The sequence below is a fragment of the Bombus impatiens genome, unplaced genomic scaffold, assembly GCF_000188095.3.
Source record: "Bombus impatiens unplaced genomic scaffold, BIMP_2.2 scf_0102, whole genome shotgun sequence".
Taxonomy (NCBI): domain Eukaryota; kingdom Metazoa; phylum Arthropoda; class Insecta; order Hymenoptera; family Apidae; genus Bombus; species Bombus impatiens.
Genome location: NT_176521.1, coordinates 3597595 through 3624148, shown reverse-complemented (window position 1 = coordinate 3624148; position 26554 = coordinate 3597595). Strand labels below are relative to the sequence as shown.

Below are 26554 nucleotides of genomic sequence, written 5' to 3'. Positions count from 1 at the left end.
GGGGTGAAAGCCTCGTCGGATGGTTTCGTGTTGGTGCGATAGGTATGGATGAAAATTTCGTTGCTACCCGCCTAAATGAAATTTGTGCTGTGTTGTACAATCTCTAATTTAGTCGAGTCAAATATTCGCTGTATCCTGAATGCCACTACGCGGATTTGAAGGAAATATACACTTATGAAAGAATTCTACCATGTAAAATTTCAAGCATCTCTATTATACATAACCTCCTTTGGTAAGTAGATATTAAATTCTTATTTCGTAGATTATATACGTATAAATGACGTTAACTTTGAAAATCGACTTTGGATTCTTATTATACAGGTTATTCTGTAAATTATGACTAGAAATATTTTTATAGTGCAGTCATCGTCTAAATATATGTTTAAATTTTTATTGTATAACTAGTAAATAATAGTGGTAGCAAGATTTTATTAAACTATATTGGAATTTTTATTGTAAGCAATGGTCGCTTATAACAATTTTGATTTTGGAGATGCATTTTTAATTAAATAATAAAAACTCATTCTTTTCTTGATAAGCTTAGTGCCATTTAATGTTAGAAAAGTAATATGTACTTCACATTTGTTTTAAGAATAGATCCCTATTTTGAGCTGTAATAAATTCAATCAATCTTGATATTGAGTGGAACTTATTACTCTTTTTCTGGATGATATATGAGTAGATAATACTGGTTTATTTATAGTAAATAGTATTTAAAAAACGAAAAAATAAAATATGAAAATAATGAAATATAGATAAGAATCATAAATTAAAATATGTTACTTTTACAAATTAATTCAAGAGAAAATCCTGTATGGATATATTATGTAATATTTATGGAAGCACACAAAAATAGCCTTCCACTTCTCAATAACATTGTATTAATAAATAATTCTGAAGGTATTAATAAAATAAAAGTATCACGCAATCATTTTCAATTTCAATGCAGTTGTAGTTTGATCGTGACATCGTGCGGTTCAATTCTATCGTATCGATTATACAGCTACGGTAGCTAATATTAGTCCTGTCACTGCGGCAGTAACTACCTGAAAAGTGAGGAAGCGATACAACAATTACTTTGTGTATATACACAATAAGTAGTGAGAGTTGTTTCAATTATATTTATAAAGATTTATAATTATTTATAAATTATAGTTATTTATAAAGATCCGTAATTTCTTTGTTCCCAAAACTGCAAAATTTTTTAGTAAAATTTCATTCATAAGATTTCGTTAATAAATAATCTAGATTTCCTAAGATTTTGTTTGTAATATTTAAAAGTTCTTAATACTGTAAAACAAGTGTGAAGCATACTGTGAAGAAATTTACAATTCCTAATATATAGTGAAAAATATCATTAGCTAAATACAGTCGTGTCGGTAGAGTACAGAATTCAAACATCCATAATACTATAAAATGTTATTTCTAACGATTGCTTACGATAAAATTAATTCTTGTACATTAATTTACATTAATCGCGAATTTTATATTTTCGTCAAATTCATTTGTGAATATTTCCAAATATATTTCTCTCTACGTTTATTCTCTTATATAAATCACAGTATGAAAAGAATTTAATAGCAAATAAAGAAGTTAAACTCGGTAGACTCGGAAGTTTTCAGCAATAATAACATGATACTATATAATTTTATACGGTAAAGAGAGAAATCTAAGGTAGAACTACGGTTGAAAGGAAGAGTTAAAATAGAATCATCGAAACGTACAAGTGGAATTACTTTGCTTTCAGACCGTTTTACAATTTTTTCTTCTTATTTCTCATCCTTTGTATTTACCGAGTAAACTCTTAACGTTTGATGTGTAGTCTATTTCACGAGTGGAACTAAAATATATCCGTGATATGGAATAGTAAATGTCGATCGTGTGATTTATCGTCAAAGCGTTCGAGCTCTTGCTAGAGACTTATCTTTGGCACGCACTCCACCTCGTCTCAACGTTCATTTCATATTCGATATCGATCCTTTTCGATGAGCGATCGAACGAAGCAGCTTTGCCTTTGCGGACTTTTTCTTATTTATCGTAACGCGAGCGAAAATTAAAAAGCACTTTCCCTTGAAGGAAACACAAATTCACGGTATCTTTTACTACTCGAAGCAGAGTGTCTGCGAACATGTCAGCTCTAAAGTGGAAAAAATATTTATAGCTTCAGAAAATATTAGAGGAAAAATGAGAATATTATAACGTTGTAGTCAGTATCGGTAATTAAATAAATTTTCGCTGATTGAATGTTGATGATCTTGATTGATCTCGATGATTAAAATTTCGCTATTCAACGTCTGTATGCAGAAATTAGTATTTTATTATTATCAAGAGTCATTTTTCCTCCTTTAATAACTACTCCTTTCATTCACAATTTTGAACTTCCCTCCACAATTTCGTTATACTGATAACATTTGACCACATGATTTTTACGACTTATGACAGATGAACAGTAAAGCAAGGTTTCAAAATTTTTCCAATATTCATTAAAATTTGTGAAGTTTTAGCATATCAAAGTCGAGAAGCTTGGAAGTGTCAGTAATACACGAGTCTCTGCTTCTTATTCAGTACAACTTCGGAAATTATCTTCTTACATGGCATTCATATTCTAATCTTTTCTAGCAGCATATTTTTCAAGAAACGATGAATATGATGAATAGAGTATGAATTTTCTCACTTATAGGAAATTTAAAAATACGAAAACTTATAGGGTGTACGTAATATACAAAAACATAGAAAATATTTTAAGTATTCGATACAATATGCAGTAACATTAGTAAATATAGCACATATTTAAGCTCAATTTCTTTAATGTTCGTACATCCATAATATAAATATTAATTAACAGTTTCTAAACCATTTTTGGAATTTTGTATTTTTCACATTTTAGATTAAAAAATAACGAATATTTATATCCGTTGTAATTATAGATCATGAAGAGTATTTAATAATTTCAAATTAAAATTTGGAAACTTCTATTCATGGTATTTATGAACTGAAACTCTTGGTAGAAAAATGTAAAATAGAAACACGTACATGAAATACCTGTTGTTACGTTACGAGGCTTACCACAGGCTGTATTTCTAACCGTCGCTCGCGGTTCTACAGTGTCGCAGGCAGATCGTCTTATCTGCCCGACGGAACATATACAATGTATCTTTTCCTCCTTTTTAAGAATGTAAACAAGAAGCCTTTGTAAAAGCAAGAATTTTTGCAATATTCAGTTTCAAATTAATATTCACTATTGCAAAGTACAAATGGTAGTTTATAATTAATGCAGCAAGTCTGTTAATTCTTCTAACTTTTTTAATTTCAAGGTACATATCTACCACTTCAAGAAGTTTCATAAACAAATTAATTGTTCGAGTGTGAAAGTGACTGGACTTATTTCTAGCATATTTGAAATTTTTTTAAAGTAACTACAACTAAAATAATGAAATAAAAATTATTATTAGTTTAAATTTATTTTCTAAAAATATTATTCTTGTTATCTTTCTTGACACTGTCTTTATGTGGATATTACAATTTTTACCAATATCAAGTAATTAGCATTAATTATTGATCCTCGTCAATTATTAATAGTAGCTGATGATAATTATCATTTACTATAATATTTATTAGTACACTATAGATGTTCCTATATCAATAGGAAAATTTAACGATACTAAAATTCATAGTATGCATATAAATATATAAAACATTCAGAGTATCTATAGTATTCGTCATAATATTTGATGGTTAAGACAAATATCTGTCGCGTTTTTATTTTTCTAATCTTATTCGTAAAAATATGAATTTACATATAGATTCGTAGTCTAGTTATTAATTTCCATTTTACGAAAAGTGTAAGTGATAACGTGTTACGCGTATTCGAACGAAGTAATTAATATTTCCAGTATCGTATTCACACTTATTTAGTAATTAAGCCAATGATTAATAACGCGAACATGAAACATATATCGTGTCTTCAATATGATAGTGATTTAGTGATATAGGTACTGATTATAGTCCATCGCGTTAATGCGTTGTACGTCGAATCCGATTAACGCTTACGTTTTGTATCCAGCGAGAAGTTTGACAGTGTATCGCGCAAACTGAAATGTACCGAAGAAATATTGATATGGCCATCAGTTGTACGCTTTGATCTACAAAATAACGTGAAATGAAATTGCTAAAAGAGAGCTTTGATATGTGCGACGCGTACTGATCCATTGAATTAGCGTATTGAGCGACAACCTGAATCCGGTACAGGCGTAATTGATGCGAAGTATATTACAAAACATTGACGATACAACAACCAACTTTCTCAGAATATCTTCCCTACGTAATTATTCCAATCTGTTCCGCCAATAACTTCTATAAACAGTGAAAAGAGAGAGTTTCACGCTGTTTCTCTAATTTCTCTTATCGACAGTAAGTGAATTTATTACCCGTATTTGCAACAATTATTTCACATTTGAATGCAATGCTATTACAATGAATGTGTGTTTAGAGTAATAAAATGGGTCATAATTGTAAACTTTAATCTACATTTGGGGCTAATCGTCCGTGATAATCGACATTCATGGTAATAAGCGTGATCGCATATATCTCAATTAACAATTTTCCAGTGAACTTTTGCTGCGAACATCAGATCTACTATACATTACTATTTTATGGTACAGGCTATAGACTATATTTCTGTTATTTAGAAACAAAATTGCATTAAATCATTATTTATTATAGATATCACATCACCTGTAAATACAAACATAATTAACAATAATTATTTAATTTTTAATAAATTCAAATGAAAATTTCTTAGAGCTACCCACATTCGATCTACTTCCTGTATATAGTTTTTTTATGTACTTATATCATGATTTTTTCAAAAAATTGTAACCCTTATAATTCATGAAATCATAAAAATCAGTCAATTCCTCAATTAAACAAAACTATATCGAATTCAATTGAATCTAAAATTTAGTTTTGTGCATTTTAGACCAAAATCTTTATATAATTTGGATGTTAAATTTTCAATCTCACGATGGCTCAAGAATAGAATCCTCAAGAAAGATAGACAGAAGGGTAATTTTCCGGCTGTCTCGAAAACTCGTCAGAAATATCGGATCATAAATCTTTGACCAGTATACATTGTTAAGTCAGCATTATTGTGGTCGACACGAGAGCGCGAGTTATTTCAACGCGACGGATCAATCAATATCCTGCCAGCAAGAGATCGTTCGCTTGATTTTAGGGGTTGAATGTCGCCTTGTGGCGTGTTGTATATTAATGACCGGTCTACGCCGCACACAGCGTCTATACAATGGAATCCCGCGAACAATGCTGTGCATCGATTCAGATGACTCAATCGCGGTAGCCTAATTTCTCAACAAAGTGAAACTAATGTGCATTGCAAAGCGCCAGGAACAAGCTCCGCTATATTTTTCGCTGTGAGAATATGGCGAACACTATTTAGGGTGACTGACAATGAATTATAAGGACGAGGTATCGTGTTAATCGCGAACAAGTTATTAATGTCGATGACTTGGAATTCGTAAGTTGTTCGTGGTTATTGCGAGTAGGAGTTAGGACTATCTGGGTCAGGGATGAATAATTATATATGCAAATGATATGTGAGATTGAAAAAAATGCGATTAGTTACTATTAATTCTCTTCAATCTGAATTCTTTCTCTCAAATGAAAAATAGTTTTAACATGTATAATGACTTTTTACGTGGGAGAACGTAGAAAATGAAACACTTGTTCAGAAACATAGCTCGAAGTATAGTTTTTCAAATACATACTTGCTGCATACACATATATTTCATAATATAAATGCATTTCACGAAGGGCGTGCGTTTTCGAATTCAGTGATAATCTACAAGCAATTCAAATTCACGCATGGAAAAAGATGTGAAATCGTGGTTGCAATTTGGAAACTGCATTTATGGCAGCGAGACACGTGGAATTTTTTGTGCCAAATGTCGAAAACGAATATAACTTCATTGAATGATTTTATCGGGAAATAAAATTGGTCCACAACTATAACCGAGTTGCAACGAGAAGAATTTTTCATTATTTTAATTAAACAATTTTTCCCCTAAGAATATAATAGATTTAACACATTATTCATTGCATAGAATCTGTAGCAATAAATTCAGGAGACTATATGCCGGTTGGTTTATTTCTTATATCATCGTTTCAATGGTATTGTGAAGGAAACCAGTTGAAAACCACCACGGTACATACTATCTACGGCGATCTTTACACCTGACTGTTTCTCACACTGCAATTTTCTTCGTTTAAACGACTTTCTCTATTATTTATGACGGAAACGATGATATTGTTAGCATGAGCTAGATTAATGTTACGGCCATTAAGATAGCAACTCGTTTTGTTCTAACAAAGTCAAAGGCAACCTGTCCAAAGTGTCTCCTCTGTTAACAATCTTATTATGTGTATGACAGTGTGATAAAAAGGAGCAATTCTGCGCTATTTTAACATGTAAATATGAGATTATTTCTCGTATAATTAACTCACAAATACAGTAATGTAAAGAATTAATTTATATAGCGCTGTTTTTAAAAAGGAAAAAAATATATACTTGTTTATCTATTTGGTAATGCGTATCAAATGATTTTATTTAATAATACTACAATTCTCTGAATTCTAAATACTGAATTCACATCATTGGTGAATGAATGAAACTTTCGGATCGCTAATACTAATAAATAAGTTCCCTTGCGTAAAAATAACAAGTTTGCCGACAAAACAAATGCTACTAAAAAAGACAATAAAATTTTAAAATATCAAATAGTAAATTTGTGACAAATTACAAGTCTGTTACAAATACTATGTATTTATGCGTTAAAAATCGATAATACTGAATTGAATTGAAAAGTTACAATCGATAACTTCTCGATTCAATATTTTGACCTGTTAAATTATCGTATAAGAGTACCCTGGTGATATATTTCATAGTACTAGATAACATTTTTGCACGTGTGAACAGAAATACTTAATGGACAGAAGCGTAATCGACCGTGCGTGGAAAGTATACCCATCACCAAAGTAGCAGCGAATGGATGAATGGTTGGAAAGTGCTGTGCAAAAACCGATCCAGTACATCCACACGCGTGAACAAGCCAAAGCGATCCCCTATTTGAAGTGTATCCCCTATCTATCCTATCTATATAGCCGTGAAGACCTTGGGTTTCCTGCACAGCTTTACGACGAGAATTCAGAAGCCTCTTTCGCCACGGTTAAAAAACGTTCTTGCCTGTGGATCTTCCCCCAGATTTTCCGCATCTCGAGCACGCGTAAAAATTTGTCGGTTATGGTAGAATACAAACCCCATGGCTGGCGCGTAACGCTTCGAGAGAAGTATCGGCGCACACCCTGTTTATTCGAGATGAAAGCGAAGACGAAAATGGGTACAGGGCGCTTTATAGGATAGCTTATTACCAAAGAAGATGGCACACACTCGGGAAAGTCTTGGAAATTTATAGCGACGATATAATGCGGGGACGCTCCCTAAAAGATGGTTTATCAGTGAGAATCTGCTAAGAGAAAAGTATCCGCGTTAGTGCAATAACGCTCTACTCGAAATTGGTTTATTCGCAGACTTTAAGACGCGATCGGAGTGCTGCAACTCAGCAATTGTCCCCGTCCTCGCGAGATAAGATTGTTTCTTCACGCAATCCTGAACGGAGCTCTCTCATGAGATCAATAAGAACGAATTCCAGATCGAGCTCTTTTATAACCTGATACGTTATTAAAAAAATATGAGCAATGTATGATATTTGTTAATCTTACGATTATTCGTTGACAAGTGAGTGATATATATATATATATATATATATATATATAATACTATTCATCTATAATATTAATACTAATACTATTCATCATATATATATATATATATATATATATATATATATATATATATATGATGAATAGTATTAGTATTAATATTATAGATGAATAGTATTATATATATATATATATATATATATATATATGATGAATAGTATTAGTAATAGTAATGATACTCGTATCTATTAATCACATTTTAATATACAAAATCTAGTATTAATCCCTCAATTCATAGAATAGGGTTACGCTAATGGCTCTGATGTAATAAAGATAGATTTTATTTGTTAAAGTTTAATTTGAACCTTGCATTTGATCTTCACTTTACGGATGCAAAATTCCTAAATAACTTCCAGATATATGTGTATGATACCAATAGAAGATTAAAAAATTATCTGCTGATAATACTTGCTATTTAGTTGTACGAGAAGAAAATAATTCTACTTCCAAAACTCTATTAGAATCGAATATGCTCGAAATGCATGGTAGCCTATTTCCAATAATGACGCAGGAATAATGTAGCGTAGAATATAATAGCTCTAGGAGGAATAGTATGTTGTATGCTAATTTTCTATAAAGCGCATTAAAATTGGACACAAGAGACGTATATTAGCATGAGTAGAACAATGTTCTATGAAAAACAGCAAATGAATATCATTATACTAAATCGAATACACACATATATATTTGTATATATTTAATACACAATGAGTATTTTGTCTAAAACACATATATCGAATTTTGATTATAAGTAGGGCGAATCTTTTAAAATATAAGCTCGAAGCTTTTCTATTGTTCCTTTATTGGATAGCATAAAAATAAGAAATAGGACGATAAATCACAAACACCAAAATATTCAGAATGAAGGTACACGCGAATGATGATCATAAATCTATATTAGATTTTTATGATTTCAGTATTTTAACGTTTAAAAAATACTTTGCACATAGTTCTATTTGGTTTTACATTAGACAACAGAAACTAAAAGACTAAAAAGTAATTATCATAATCGAACTAATTTTTCAATTTCTCGCTTAATTTGCACAAAGTTTAGAATCTGCTATTCAAGCATAAAGTCATTAAGAGTTATTCAACCAATCGTTCCAACAGACAATATACGATACTTGCACGTATTAAAAGTTGAAAAAGAACCCAGAGAAGAACAGCATCGTGAAACTGTTCGGAAGATACATTCGGTTGCATTTGTTGGCCCCAAATTAAATGAGCGTCGTTACGACGCCAGCGATTTTTTGGCAGCCGGCGCGAACAGATTTCCGGTCTGCGGGGAAGTTGCTCGAATAAAGTAGAAAGGCAAAAGAGGGAGAGAAAAAGGGACGATGAAAAAGGTGGAAGCTTCGCAGCCAGTCGCCTCCCCTTCTATTTCTTATTGTCAGGGGTAAGGGTAGCGACAGAGCCTCTGGATAACGGACGAAAGTTTCCTTGCTTCGCTCCGCCAAGGTTTCTCGCCTTTCCGAAAATTCGACGGTTTTATGGGGAGGGGGGCGGATAAATAATGCAGCGTGATATCGAGGGATAATCGCGCGTCGACGAGAGGAATTGAGCCAGCCCCCAGACACCAAAAGTGAGATATCCAGTGTAACAGTTCGTGTATCTCGGCTAGTAGAGCGAGAACTTTGTCGAGGGATCCCATGGTAGATAATACCAAACGCAAACTAAGTTGTTCCTAACGAGGAGATGATATTTCCCGGGTCATTTACACGTAATGGTTCTCCAATAAATCAAATGAAACGTACATTTCGTAACTCTGTTCAGCCGCTTTTACTGCTGCTCCAATTCGATCTTTGGCTAAAAATAATTTGAAGGTAATTCAGGGGTAGAGCAATCTTTAATGTTCACAGTAGTAGATAACAGATTCTAAGGTTTTATGGAGTTATCGTTTCCCGACTGGATCTTTTGATGTAAGCAGTTAAAATTTTTAATATTTAGGCTGATAGAAAAATGATTCTATGATTTTAAACGATTATAATTGTTTAATTGAACTTTTCGATACAAGTAGGTTGTACGTAACACATAAAAATAATTTGAAATATTCAAGATGATAGAAAAAGTTTTCAAGATTTCAGAAGCATATATGGTAGTTTTCAGTGAGAGAAGTAATGATTTTTAAGCAACACCAAATATTATAATATCAATCTACCCTATATTGTGGGAATAGAAAGTTGGTCGGTTGGGAATAGCAAGTAATCGAGTTTCGAATGCAATGGATGAATGAGAGGATCGAGTGCTTAAGATTAGGGTGAAAGAACCGTGTATGGTCACCAGAGGTTTCGGGTGAACGTGACTGAATGTCTCCTGAAAATGTCTGCCTAGTTGCCTGGATTGAATGAAAAAGACTGGCAGATAGAGAAAGAGAGAATGCGCGTGCGTTTTATGTAGATTTATCGTTAAATAGTAATTATTGAGTGAAATTAATTTTTAAATCGCATTGGAAGTGAAAGTTTTATGTCATTGGATTTTTTTAAACATTTTTCTGTATTTTTATCTCTATTTTTATATTTTTAATGATTTGAAATATTAGTAGAAACACATTGGATAGAAATAGAAGAATGTAAAATTTATTGTTCAATTTATATCGTGAAAACACTTAAAGATGTATTCGTCAACGAAAACAAATTGTGTCACTCAATACTGGACGCGGAAGAAATATTCTAAAATACACATCGATCCACAGTCCGCAAATATCATTCTTAAATCGAAATGGAAAGAAGACATATCGAATATCGTTTGCTGTTATGAAAACAACCTTTCTTTTATATCAAAAAGATTGATTTTAAAACCGATGCTGATTAAATATTTTTCATTTCATCGTATTATAACTCTTTCAAGTCTTAAATCTCATTTATCACTGTATATTTCTTTTTATACGTTACTTTCATCGAGAGATTAAACGAAGTACGGTCAAACAAGGCTGCAGAAATTTATTTCGCAGCAAACGCTGAGAGATGTTTTCAGGCACATTGAAAAGCCCGTGTAATTATTACGTCTCACTGACCGACCGGCTCGTGGTGCAAATAAAAATACGCGTGTAAAACACGGAACAAATTATCCTAATTTACCGCTGGAAATAGCTGTACCATCAAACGTCTCTTTGTCGGTCCATGTTAAATATGTGTTCGAACGTGTTGCCATTACACGCATCGTTGACGAAAAAAAAAGAAAAATAGAACACACGAATAGATGCGCAACACTGGGTTATCCTGCGTCTCTAAAAGCCTGTATCCGCTTGGTCCTCGTCGTGTCACGAATTTCAAAAACTGTATCCTTAATATTGCACTTTCGACTATCTTTTAACATTTATCAATACATTTTTCTCAGCATTCACGATTTCATTCGTGAAAATCAACAAATTTAACAAAATTTGCGATACTGGTTGAATTCTGCGTTGAGCACGTTCACATAACACGAAAGAGGAAAAGAATGCAATCGCAGTGTACTCTTACAACAGTCGTATGTAACTTTGAGTAATCAAAGCTACGATTAATGCTACACAATGAAATTTTGAGAAATTCTAACAAAGTAATTTGTTTAATGGTGGAAATCTTAACCCGCTTGTTTTTATATTCTATATATTTTCTATAATATTGTATGTTAAGTTATCATTTGACGGCAAATTATCTTTGTGATGAAATACTGCTTCACGTTGTTTCACGTGATTAACACTCAAGTAGTGCGATGCGGATCAAATCGCCGATGTATTATATTTTTTTCTACACGATGCACACTCCTCCAACCAGAATATTCCACTTTTCATTAATTTTCTTATCGTTCTATATTTTATTATATCTTTGTTATTCTACAGTGCAAGGACAATTATAATTAGCTAAGCATTTTATCAATTAATTTTTTATTTATTACATATACGTCAACAATTTGACCACTATAACGACCGATTAAAGGTTATCACGTGAAACGATGCAAAGCAGCGATTTATAATATCGCATGTACGTATACTTCAGAAGCGACACAACTGAAATTTTTAAGCAAAGTGGAAAACTATTTAAAAAATTATTTACTGAACACATAATATTGGGAAAAAGAATAGGCTTTAGGAAACAATGGTCAAATAATATTTTTGTACTTTTTCATTCTTAACCCGTAAAGTTTCCCTATTACAATCTCTATATTCTTCTAACACAAGATCACTGAATTATTTTGGGCTGTGACACTTATGAAATATATGTGCGATATACGAAAAGGAAAAAGAAGATTGACTTGATGTCTTCATCACCGCCCACATCGAACGATCGCATTCCATGCACGTCAATCTCTGCATGCCGATGATCACACGTGCCTCACACAAGAACCATTGAATTCCAACAATTCTTTAATCATGGACGATTTATAATCGAATGCTTGTCGTAGTTCATCACTGACCTTCCACGAAGGCTGGACAGACTGCGAGGAATTGCGCGACGATGTAAATCGTTGACACGAGAATGCGGTTCAGCAACATCCATCTAGGAGTTGGCGTGACGCCGCGACGAAGAAGAACGATTCGCGCCGGAATCTCGGTGCAGACTGGCACACGAGGGGGCTACACGGTTCACCACCGACGAGACTGAAACGAGAGGGTGAAAACGGGGATGGCGATAGCTGGAGGGAGAAAGAGATATATATATATAGAGAGAGAGGGAGAGAGAGATAAAGGCATCCTTTCTCGATTGCCGTAAGCTTTAGGGTTGGTTCGCATGCGCCCGTCGGGGCTCACGTGCCCTCCGCCATCGCGAACCGTAGGACCCGCCTTCCTCATACGAAAGACACGTTCCCAGGATAGCGAGAAACACACGTAGACATAGGTTCTGCCACTGCTCTAAGGAATCCAACCGCGAAAGTTCCCCTTAGGACTGATAGACGGTCGAAAGCTTGGCCTCTTTCTACCAAGACTAGACGCACGGTTCTCCATGTGCGGTTTGCCTTCACGACAGCCGAGTTTAACTTGATCGATGAGATTTCTTTTTCCATTTTTTTCTTTTTTTTTATTGGTCGATTGATAATTCAACACGTGTGAAGGGTATTAATATGTTGACGAGGAAAGATGTGTTAACATGACATTCGAATTTCTTGAACATAATAATTTCTTTACTTAATCAGCTACCGCCTATTTTCTTACATGTTGTTTCATTTTGATTCGAGATAAATTTTGTTTATATTCACGCGTGTTTATTAATTTTTCATTCTATGATTGTATAGCTTCTACTTAACGGACGACCTAATTCTCAATACAGGTTTTCATATCCATCAAACAGTTTTATGTACAGCAACAATGATGAAGTTAAGTGTTCAAAAGGAGAATTATTTGACTGATGTGCGAAGCTTAAGGAAATTTTCTTCTTTACGTCTACATTCTGCCAACACCGTGCACGATGTGCGTGGTTCAGATAATTAATTTTATCGACGTTTGAAAAAAGTCAGGGTTCACATTTCTGGACAAGCTATCCGATTTATATGGAATAAAAATAGCTTGAAATCACTTCTTGTTCGATCGATGAAAAGGATTATCTACTTTTCTCTGTCAGATGGTTAGATTACGTTCGTGATTCAGATTCGCAGCACCGGGCAAACATATACGTGCAGAGGGTGCTTTAACAGACTGCCGATCAATCAGTCGATATTCCTACTCATTGGTTTCCTTCGTTGAAGATCAGGCAATATCGGTCACAGAATATTTGGCTAGAGAAATTATTCTTTTATTACTCTGATTAGATATAGGATAAATTTTATAGAAACGGACATAGTCGACCAGGAGTGGGAAATCTAAGGCAACAAAATATATGTAGATGTAATTAAAACTCTAACTGAAAGGGACATGCGTTGCAATATCAGGTACGCTACAATAAAATCATGAACGACAAATATAGAAGATATAAATATATAAGGACGGGGAGAGCATCTAGAGAGGGAGGGAAGCGAAGACAGCCAAGAATTAATCGCGAGAATAAGGTGTGGAAAAGCGAAAGAGGAAAGCTGATACTAGCTGGAGGACAAAAACAAGAAATGCGTTCTTTATAAGATAGAAATAGGGGCATAAAAAAGTTATTAAAGGGATTGCTATAGGATAGAGCCTAGCGTATTGAGTAAGGAGGGAAGCAGGAAGAATGAGGCAGTAGTAAATTGATTAAGACCTATATATAAAAAGCGTAAAAGTACAAGGAATAATCTAAGCCAAATGTAAGCTTGTGATGACACATATAAGAATAGGCTTAATTCTGTGAGCTTCGTGTCAAAATATCAAGTAGGCATCTACGGTCTAACAATAAGATTTTATTAGGCAAAAGGAATTTTAATTCAGTAAATTTATTAATACATAACATTCTACCCTTTACAGCCCACTTTTGCTATGTACGATGTTAAAAGCAAGACCATTATCATTTCCTTCTGTATTCTTTAATATCTTTTCAACACTTTCCTTAAAGCTTTTAAAGAATTTTGCATATATGGCGCTTTCATATTATCTTTAGCCATGGAATACAATAGTAGACATTGTACTGAAATGCATACGGAACATCTTACAGTTTAAAAATTCAAGTGAATGTTAAAATGTACAAAGCATAATTAACTATTCAATGCTGTTTTATTGAATCACTTTTGTTATACAATAACTATACTGATCTAATAAAATTTATAACTACTTACAGATAATTTATATTAAGTATTAACATGTCTATATATCTAGTATCAGTACATATAGTATTTAATAAATAGGTGCTGCAGAATAAATGACTGTAGTAAACCTACTACAAAAGTTGCTAGAACTTATATAAGCAATTTTATACAAATGGAAATTTTTAATTTTCCTCTATTCACCATTATACATACCTATATGAAACATAACTAAATGTACTAACGAAAGAGAAACTATCAACGAAATATACCAACCCGTATAAAATATGTAAATGTATTCAACTCTCTAACTGTGCAACCGCTGTATCTACCAAATATTTACTAACTCGTTGAATACTGTATCAAATCGTAGATGCAACCTCGCATTCAATCTTCATTTACAGAACACTCGTTCTACTGCGAACAATCAAAAGTCGCTTCGTCTATAAAAAATACGATTTCCATCGGCGTTAAAGTAAAAAGACGACGTTGTGCGACTGTTCGCTTCGAAATGGTACAAGAACCACCCTTAAACTTGCTGCTGGCGAGTTCCGTTTGCGAAGGGGTGCACAGTATGGCGTGAAAGTCATCCGAAAAAGGTTTCAGGAAGAGTTTAAGCGATTCGCGTCTTTCAGGAACGTGGCATGCAAAGTAGTGCAAGTCATAAACCCAGCCCACCACCAGCAATAGTATTCGTAACAGACATTATAGCACCTACATCGCACTATTTCGAAGGATGACTTTAAGTGCGGGTATACCGAAAGTTTCGCGGGGATGCTATCGTAAACAGTAAGAGATGACTTGAAGATGACGGCAGCGGAAACGAAACGTGTTGCCAACTCCTCTACCGACCTTTCTTTGCCTCCGCTGTTTCTTCGCTTAACCCCTTACTGTGTTTCTTCCCCCTCCCTCCCACCATGTTTAGCGTTTTCATTGGCGAACTAAAATCAAGGAGATTTTCACCACATATATCCACCCATTTACACTTTACACGATCTGATATTCACGCGTGGAACTAAGCCCCGTTCAGATTAATCTAGTTACTCGAATTTAAGGGATTCGACTAATGTAAACGAGGGTAGAAACTTGACAAAATAGCTTAAATCAATTAAATAACAAGTTCACATTAGTAAAGTGATTTCAAGTTACTTGAATTCAGGTAACTTGATTAAGTTAAACGAGATTTTAATATATATGATTGATCGGTGAGAAGATTTCGTATCATGCAATGTTATTGTTCTTCGTGTCTTTGCGTAGTTCTATGTTAATGGGTAATAATGAAACCTCTTGATAAGGAATAATTAGACTGTGGATGTGTGTGCAAATTTTTATTTTTTACAGTATTAAATTTTTATTTTTTAATTTCTCAATTTGACTAATTGAGCTTTTGTTCTGATACAATTCAATAAAACATAATAATACCAATAATAAAAAATATGCAATATTTGCGAATATGTATATACGAATACTTAAAAATTACTTGTGTATTAAAAGTTATACAAGTTATTATACGTATCTCATATATGTTCATACATGTAGTATATGTGAAATAGAGATTTTCGTTTTATACACAATTATTTTTGTATATGTTTAGAGTTCAAATACATTTTTCATAATATTACTTGTTATGTATTTTTCGTCGTTTTTAAAGGTATAATGAAATTCCAAAAGACTGAGACTCAGAGATGAATAAGAGTTGTCAAAGTTCGTAAAGTATAACGAAAATTGTATACATACTGTTGCACGTATCGCTACATCAAATCGCATTGTATGTGTTCAAGCAACACGTAAAAATGCTTATTCTCTTTTTGTATAATAGAAAGCAATGTATCCTATTTATAACACAATATAGTCCAATATAACGCCTCAGCATTCATGAAGTTTTAATGACGAATAAGTAACGCGAAAGTTAAGCAAGTTCTGTCCTTTAAGTTGTCATATACAGTTAAATGCAGCTTAATATATTTAAATAGGTTCTAGTTTTCAATACTAAAGTTAACTTTGTTCTCGTCATACTATGAAAGCTAATATGCTAGTTAAGAACTTTCTAGTGGAAATTCGTAAATTCAACAAAATACAAAAACAATACGGTCGTGTATTTGAAAAGTAGGGAACATTATTATGTATCATACGATATTTCGAGCGCATTAGATACAATCGAATCAAGTTAGCATCCCTTGTTTTAATTAGAATTTAATTTTCACTGGGTCCTGCTCCATAATTACATATGGGCGAAAGCATCAAAAGTGAAATATGTAGAAATTGTTAATTACGGAAATGACGGGTTACATTCATGTCATAAAGTCTAGCCATATTTCTGCCTTTCGCAGATGTTAATGCGAAACTTTGGCAAGCAATTTACCAACCTACGTATGTAATTGTTGTAATGGTACTGAAAATAATTAGTTACTGCGATGTCGATAATTTGTTGGACATTGATGACAGCAGTAAATATTGTTATAATGGTTTATCAAGTTTAAACAAACATGTAACGATATTTCTATTAAATATTCAGTAAGATTATGAGCTTATTTGTTACAAATTGAAATAATTTCGAATACAATTCTTTTAAATACAATTACAAATTCAAAGTTATTTCTGCTAAAGATACTTTCATATGGTTTGTAATCAAAAGATAAAATAATTATAAATAAAAAGTGTCAGAAAGAAACTATACCTAACATTCCTGTAACTTCATTAAAATTTCTTAATAGACATTTAAACTTTGTACGTAATTTCATATCCAACTGTCGCATAAAGTAGTGGAGAAATAAATTACTATATTCGAAACTTTAACTTCTCTTTAATCAAGAATTTAATTCTGCGCTATTGTAACTTTTCATTTCTGAAACTTTTAATTTGGATGTCAATACTTTTTCTAAATTATTTTCTATGTGCTAAGACAATTTTAACTTCAAATAAAATTCCACAGGTTCGAGCAGACGACAGTAGATATTTTATTCAAAACATCCAATTGTTACTTGGTTTTGAAATTCATCAAGGTATTTGTGACAAGGTATTTGTGTAACAGCATCCGGTAGCTTTTTGCATCTTTAATGATATTAATAAATAGAATATATTTCTTTCGTGAAAATTTATTTGCCGCCAAAGGAACTATTATAAAAGGTAAATATTAGGTAAACTTCTTCAACCATAAAGTGTATTTCTAATAGAGGTGTTAGTACATTTCTATTGTTTCAATCATTTTCAATTTTAGAACAAAGAATATCTCTTAATAGAAACAAGTAATTTTCATCTTTTAATAAAAAGTTTCTAACAAGAAAATCTCACTTTTCCAGAAATGAGATCTTATCCTTTTTATAAAAGATATATTCACATACGGCAATAAAAATTTGCAAATTTTTAAAAATTGCCATAAGAAATTGTATGAAGTTACTATTTCCTTATTTAAACATCATACTAGAAAATATCGATTTGAAGAAGCTTAGCAATGGTCATTTATTTCACTTTCCTCGAGAGAAGGGTTCGAAATTTAACGAGTACGCGAATGTTAATGCTCCTTTCGGCTGTGATTGCCAGGAAATTCCTGGTGAAGTTTACGCGAACAGAACCGACTGGAATTCATAACATCGTTCTAATGTCGTAATAGAAGCGCGCAAGATAACGTTTCGTATTCGGAGAGTAAAGAAAAAAAAGTGGTCCTTCTCAAGGAAACCGTTATCTTAGCTGCGGCCATTTTGAGATCTACTGGTGGATCTGAATTCAGCGCGCTTCTTCAGAATTTCAGATAGAAAGGCGTCATACATTAAACATCTCCCCCTCCCCCTCCCACTACCAATGAGAAAACCCACACATTGCGCGCGTTTCCTAAGAGAATTAGCTTTCAACGCTGATCAAATAAAATCTTAATGAATTCTATCGTGACCACCATTCTGATTGTTTTGCATTATTTTCCGTGAAATTTCAAATAGAATTTCAAAAGAAGATTAAGTAGCCAAAGCAAGTCATTTTAATTCGATTAACAGAGGGATCTTAGTGATTTTAAGAAATTTTACTTCCTTGTTTTGACGTTTTCATTTCATAATACTTGTTCACAAATTGATTTTTAGAGTCTCATTTACTGTGAATAATAAAGTAATACGAAGATTAATGATAGTAATGAATAAGATTCGTGGATATAACCTTATCTCAGGGAGAGGATTATAATTGATTACACTTTCCATTTAAAACCTGGGATCTAATATTTGCTGTAAATAAGACATTTGATGTGAATATAATGGATACATATATATGTGGTAATAAAGTAAAATAAACACATATGAGACGAAGTGTTAGAAAAATAAAATGATTTTAAAAAACTAGAGGTAGATATGATGTAACTTTAAATCGCACAATGTTATGTTTAACTGGTGATTAGAGATATTACATATTGTATTTAATATTTATTAATACTCCTTGCAATGAATATTGAAATTTAACAGTTTCTTTTACAATGAAATGAAACATTTCAGTGCTATCCCACTTGGAAATCAATTGAAATATAATAATCCCCTTTTGTAAAATTTAGTTCAGAGAAATTTCACAGATTAAAATTACAACGCGAAAACATGTGATATTAATCCAAATAATTAAATATAATCTGAAATTAAAATTGCTTCTCGCTGTCTAAAAAAATGTTGCACAATCGCCAGTGCCAATTAATTTTAACTTGTGCTTTTATTTCTCCTGCGCGAACTGAAAACATATATCGGTACAGAAACAAATAAATATACACATACAAACAAAAATAAAAATAATCGACGAATAAAATTTACAACTCGAAAGAAACAAAGGAAAGAAACATGTCTAATTGGCAAAAACCATACGAAACAATTTTTTACAAATTTTTCTACAAATTTTCAATAAAAACTACAATGCCATTTTAGCTTTATTATTCAACTTCTCTTCTCTTGTAATAATTAAAAAAAGCAGTCAAAATTGAAAATCGGTCGACGTTTTCATATCGAGTTTTTCTTTCCATGGCCTAATGGAATTTTTGGAAGAATAAAACTTCTTTGCGAATGAGGAGTTCTTTCTTTAAAACAATCTCGGACACAGCGAGTTAACCAGTCGATAAAGGGCAGTCCGATGCGAAATGAAGTTTGCAGCGAGCATATTGTATGTATATCGGGACGATATATCTGGCATTTGCAAACATTACGGAAATATACGTAGTATGGTCCATCGATTGATCTTGTATGCTTTACGTAATCATTCCCTGGTTCAGAGGTTACAAGATACCAATGTCTAATAGGAAATCGTTTTATTGCGCATTCACGTGAAATATTGACAGAACTGCACGTGTACTATGCGTTCCATGCTCTTAAGTGTACACCAGGGAGATAATTTATTGCCACGTTAGACATTGTACTGTCAATGCGTATCTCTTGTAGCGCAATCGGATCGCCATTGCGTCAGCTTCGAGTATCTCCTGTATTATAGCGCTGCACACGATACTTCCGGGATCGATTGTACATTTACGATCAAGTTTCAAATAAATAAATATTCATAAGTACAAGAATTATGATTTATTAGTTAGTAAATTTTGTCGTTCCTTCGGTTTATGGGTATCACTGCTGTTTAATATCGCGTGGAAAATTTTTTATTCGAGTTCTCAATTCATGTTTGATTTTTATTATCTGATATTTTATTATCCTGTCTGAAGCATATAGCATGAATATAGTACAAATTTGAATACCAATCACTATTCGTTACTAAAAGTTTGACAATAAGCACGTTCGTGAATGGATTAAGGTGTATCTTTTACGAATATCAGAAAGTAAGTTCCGTTATTGTAGAAAATTTGTAGCTGGGTCGTTTGATATCAAATTGATCACTTTTCGACATCGACATTAGAAACTTCTTTTAAAATCGAAGTTTAAAAAGGAATTTATAGGTCATTATTCTGCGTTCCGAACTTGTTTGACAAAAATCATGAATATCAACGTAATTTGGAACAGGTAAATATTTATCAGCTTGGTCGAACTTACGTGAGTCAAAGAATATTTTTATTGTAAACGTTTCGATATGAATATTTAGAAGGTTTGAGAATTGTGAAAATAAATTGCGCGGTAATAACTATTTCATATAAACATTAATACACTGTATCATGATTAAATCTAGAAACTTTCAAAGCATGCGCGGTCGCGATATTAGAATCGTCGATAATTCCCATTAACGATAATTAAAATTTCTCTGTCGTTATACAGACTTGAAACACACGCAATCGTGAATCGTTAACTACGAAACTAACATAAATTAATACGGGCGTAAAACGATTTTACATAAAATTCTGTAATCCCAAGCGTAAAATTCCGTCGTGTATTTTCGAAACGTGCTTCGAATTTTCAAACGTTTCATATCAAGGTTTTGGGAATTTTCTCTTATAATAAACAGAAAACGCTGCAAAATATATTGTAGCATATTTCTGATTTATATAAAGTAACTAATTCACGAATTTCCGTAACGTATCCTTTCTCTAATTTTACTTGTTATAACGAAAAAGAATCGGATAGTATATTTTAACATATTTGTAAATAGGGAATTAATTTATATAAGAATTACGAAAATCGAAAAGTAAGAATCAAGTCGTTCCATTTTTTTTTAGAAACATTCGTTTAAGTTCCGAAATGAAAGATCGATCTTTAACGGTATGCTAAATATCATCGGACTGTTTCGAGCTATCTCCGAGTTTCTTTAACATGCATATATTCAACGGCGAAGAGTATAAAAGGAAATTAAAACATTCTTTGATCCGTCGGTCGCTAGAAGATGAAAATCGGTCAAACTTTTATGATCTCGCATTAATGAACAAAGTTCAACTGCAGATTAATCTTAGCAGTAATGAAAGTACAGCTGGCTAGCTAACTTCCGGAATAGCTGAACGAGAAGTGTAACTTTCCGCGCGATCCGCAAGAGCAGAAGAATTTTTATGTTTCACCGACGTTCCTCGGCTAATTGACCCTTTACTGTCAGATATCGGTCAAAACGAGATTCAGTTTCGAATTAACCTTTTAACATGTAAATAAATTAAAGGGGATGTTGCGTATAAACTACCCAAAACAATTAGAGGATCATATATTTCTATCAAACAGCTGTTGTTTGTCGTATAATTTCGTTAAATTAACAAAATTTTTTACGTATCTTTTTCATATTTACGATATCTATTTTGTAAAATATTTATATTATCCATTGAGGTCTCTTCTACTCTAGTCGAATATTATTATTGATACATATTATATGTACAATTATATGTACAATTGATTTAACAAAATTGCATAAAAAATATTATGTCCGCACAGCAATCATATAAGGGAGTAAATAGAAATAAATTCAACGAGCCGTTTAAAGCGATTCCAAAACAACCCAATTTAATATTCGAGCAAATTCTTTGATCCATTTGGTGCTGCACTTACGTGTGTACATTCGTTGTATACTCGGCAAAGACTAATCAAAAGCGACCGCAGCACCGGAAAAGTTAAATATTTAATGTTTCCAAACCACTTTGTGCTACATATTTCAAGGCTACAAATTCACACGAATGCAGGAGCTATTAGACTGTTTCAACGTTTTACCTGTACGCGTCTGCCACTTATTTTCTAGTAATTAAATAACGGTACATTTGTATTCGTAACATTCAAGATAATAATCATTCAGCTTTCTGAGCTACGTTGTTGACTTACTTTAAAAACAGTTAGTTTACTATAATATCCTCTTCCATCTCTATTTAATGCTCTTAAAGATGAACGTTACTTTATATGAGATTACGAGGTAGTTCTTAACTGGTGGCACAATTCCGTACTGTGCTAACTGGAAAATGAGGCATTAAACGGAAAAATTTTGTTTTGCATTTTATTTGCATTTTATGTTACATTTGTTTTACTTATTCTCGCATGTATAATAATTGCCTGTTGGTGTTCACTCATACATATTCAATACGTAGGCAAGTTTAAGTATATTTGATACATTTCCGAACTCGATTTTCTCAAAAACAGAGTCATTTCAAAAAACTTTATTCCATATTTTCGATGTATTTTTTCACGTAAAATCACTCCGTACTCAATCGTACTTACGAACTACCCTGTATATGTGTATGAAAATATTAGAATACAATTAGTAAATAGTGAACAGTTTTCTTTACTGCATTTCTCTCCTGAAAAACAACATATAGAATTCGTTCACTTGTTCCACTAAACAAATACTTTACAACTAATTATCCTAAAACCAGTCACAAGTGTTCACCAAGTCGAAATACAATAATCACCGTTCAAGGTGATCCCCAGAGTTCCTTATTCCTTTGACTCGTCCCGCGAAAAAATGAAAGCGAAATGGCAGCCACCGGGAGACGCCGAAACTTTGAGAAAACATTCATTCTGGCAAGAACTGGAAGCTCATTTCCTGGTGGCGAGGTGCGCGGCGAAAGACGAGTAATTCGATTTTCGCTAAGTGGCAACCGAAAGCTCGGTCCCGTTGGGCTCGGAGTAAGTCAAAGTCGGAGAAAAGCGTAATCCTGGTCGTTTTATTCATACCAATTCTCCAGCCTTTCTCCCACTCTCTTTGCTCTTTATCTTTGTGCTCACCGCACTTTACACGCTCTAATGTGGCCCAGCGAGACGTTAAAGAGCGGCACAAACGAGAAAACTTAGCAACTTCGTTAGTAACTGTGGCGTTGTTTAACCTCTCACATGCAACGCGTCGCGAAGAAAACGCTGTTCGAAACCGCGTTGCTGAATCCAGCCAGCCATCTTAACTGGCGTCACGAGAACGTTACGGTGGCGAACATTATGTCGCGGCGTAATGCGAGCCGCGGGATACCTACACGACGATGTCGAGTTGTTACACGCCGTCGATGGTTCTGATTACATCGTAAAACTTGTCTCGTAAGAGCGCATTGATCATGAATCGCTCGTTCGTTCCTTGGGACACACATACAGCATGAAGTAGAATTTCCTGTAAAGGTCAGGCATACATATGCATTAAAAATTGTTGATAGCTCGGTACAAAATACTAGCTTGTAGAATTATTTAAATGACTCTTCTTTTATTAATCGAATCCTATTATCGACGATAGACGTCCATTAATTTTAGGATCCTTGCATGATTAAATTTGTGACTTCGAACGGTCTCTTTAGATGTGTAGTGGCACATGAGTCAATGGAAGATTCGAATCGGGAGAGACTCATATTGTTGTGGCTTGGAGTGCCAACGTTGTTTTGGTTTGCTAGATTCAAAGGTAAACAAACTCCGGACAAAATATTATCGCCTTTATTTGTAATCGTCAACCGGAGTTACATTAGAACTTTTTATAATACCACCAGTCGATATAAATAGAGAAACGTGCTCTCTAGGACAATCAAGTTTAGCGAGTCATGAAGTCGAATAGCGAGCGCAGAGTTGAACAGTAACATTGAGCGACCAGCATACACCATCTCTGTGCTCGTATTTGAAGTGATTTTAATATATACTATTACAATTTTATTTCTTTAATAAACCAACACGTATAATAATCCACCTCAGATATGTGCAATTTGTGCACACTGTGAAATGTCTAACTTGTAAATGGCTGAGCTTGTAAATTGAACAAATTATTTTCTATTATAATACAGTTTCGCGAAATAGTGCATAATCGACACAATGTTTATGAAAACCAAATTCTCGGTCTTACACATTTTACTTTCGTATCTGTTAGAAACGTAGTATAGTTAAAACTACTTTATTTCATATTTCATTAAAACATTCATGCGTAATTCTTTGTAGACGATTTTATTCAAAATAAGGCAGATCATTATGAAATATATAAACTGAAACTATTCAAAATACATATATCGACGACATTAATTATTGCGAAATTGGCAACGGAAGAAAGCCACGCGACCGATTAAACAAACGATGACAATTACCAACTTTGCTCTACTTATTCGAAAAACAAACGTCACCTCTATTACCTTCTCTGGCAACTTTCACACGCTTGTAACCTCGTAGATCTATGTACTCCACATGCACCGTAGTTAACAAACTATTTCTCAGGTCTGATTGAATAAAACGTTTCTGAAATTTTCTGCCGGTCATCCGGTGGCATGCATCAAAACTCGTCATTATAAACTCCAAACGAATGAGAATTTCACGAATACTCGAATGTCGCACGTCACAAATCTATTCAACCGGTTTGTTCCTCCTGGAACATCGTAGTTTCAAGTTCCATCGCTTGTTATATTGGTGTTATGGAGTGATTTCATATAAGCGTCAGGCGTATACGTCTAACGCTATACATGGTAATCTTCTTAGGAATCTTCAATTGTATTGTATTTTTTAGGATATCACCGCGGTTATTTTTAATTCTAGATTTCTAATATTTATTTATATATCGTTGCTACACGAATTTCGATGATACGAAAAATATTTCATACATAATTTGAATGGTATCAATGGATCAATACTTTGCAAGAATATATCTTTTTCTAAGATTGTTTTTCGTTCTCGTTGATACCATTCGAAATATAGATATTTGTACGATCTAAATGTTATTTGTTACGTTTAAAGATATCGAGTAATAAATTTTTTTATTAAAATCCAAAATGCTTTGAAACAGTGGTGAAACGAAAGTTCCGCATTAACTTTTCCATTCAGAAACAGTAACATGGTATTGCAATGTTTTTTGCTTGATTAATGCATGCATTGCACTAATAAGCTTCCAATATGGCCAGTATTTACCCCTAGAAATTGAAATCGATTTTCAAGAATTCCAGATCAGCACAGAATTGAATTAGCATTTTGATATTACACGCAAATTACCTATAGATGATTAAAATACTGTGTAATCCACGATGTTTAAACGAGTTTCAACGCATTGCATATGTTAATCACAAACTGCAGCGGCCGTGCGTTTCGTTCGAACGTTTCGTACGCCGCAACATACAAAACCAATTACACGTTTCAATGACCGAAGATGTCCGGCCGGTAAATGTTTCGAATTCAATCGAAACCTGTTTATAGTAGCTCGATCGAAAATTGGATGACAACGTAATACAACGATTGTTGTACAGAATAAATTTGCTTCGCACGAATCTACGTATCCGAGAAAACGAATTCGTTGTTCACTCGTATGTTTACGCGTTCTTACTGTTAGTGAATTTCGTAGGATTAAATATATATCTTATACAGATTAAGTGATATAATTGTATGTAGTTTAGAAACGATAACACATTACTATCATTCAGGAATTGAAATAGTAAACGACGTAAGTTCTAGAAACAAGGACTTTCGATAGTAGCGTCTCTGTTAATCTTCCACTTGAATCAGGTATCTGTTTATCAAATATTCGTTATGTATTTGGATAATGAATTTAAAAACTTTATGAAAAATGGTTGATTAATTTCGTTCCTGAATAATTTTCTCGGATAATTGAGTCGATATACTCATAATCGAGTCGTTCAGAAGCCACGCTGATTAACTTCATAAATTTAGGTATAGAGGAAGATAACGATTAGAAATACAAAATATTAATTATGTATCTAACTGATGAATTTGAAAAACTAATAAAAACCAGAATTTGCCAATTTGATGCCAGAGAGGTTCGTATGAAGACAAAGAATTTTAATACCTGTCAATAATAATTACTAATACAAAAGCAACTTATCGTCAATCAAGCTCTCTACGATTTCTTCGGCTGCAGAATGGCTGAACATACAGATCGACCAGGAATTATTAATCAGGTAGCTTCTGTCGCAAGTTAAAGCTTTCTAATTAATTTCCAGTGGGTGGTAACACTAAAAGGAGAGAAGGGGGTGGAAGCGAAGCGTATGTACACCTTTGACAAATAAGTTAATAAGGACGAGTAATTAGGCGACGAGCAGATTGAAGCTGTTCAAACGTTCTACATCTGTCATACGCGTACAGACGACTTTGTCTCCGTGCAATCGGATTTCCATGAATCTTCTACGTCCATTCGAGTCGTTTCAACGAACAGACCTATTCCTATTCGGAAACATCGTGATCCTAACCATGAATTCGAAGCCGCCGTACTATTCTGACATGGCGCTTTAACGTCGCTTCTAAGCTACAAATTGACCTTCGGCCACGAG

At 33.3% G+C, this 26554-nt stretch overlaps 1 protein-coding gene across 4 annotated transcripts in view; it reads right to left on the bottom strand.

Annotated features, from left to right (window-relative positions):
• The window catches only part of LOC100740523 (neurotrimin), a 301483-nt gene that overhangs the window by 122931 nt on the left and 151998 nt on the right, over positions 1-26554 (bottom strand). For 2 of the 4 annotated variants that reach the window (XM_024364563.2, XM_024364567.1), the window contains exon 1: positions 12250-12415. The exons of 1 other annotated variant lie outside the window; for it this stretch is intronic. In XM_024364563.2, the coding sequence (XP_024220331.1) occupies positions 12250-12328 (79 nt within the window). In that variant the 5' untranslated portion in view covers positions 12329-12415. Of the gene's footprint in view, positions 1-12249; positions 12416-26554 lie in introns of those variants that run through there. One more of the 4 variants, XM_012394845.2, reaches the window with a different exon arrangement.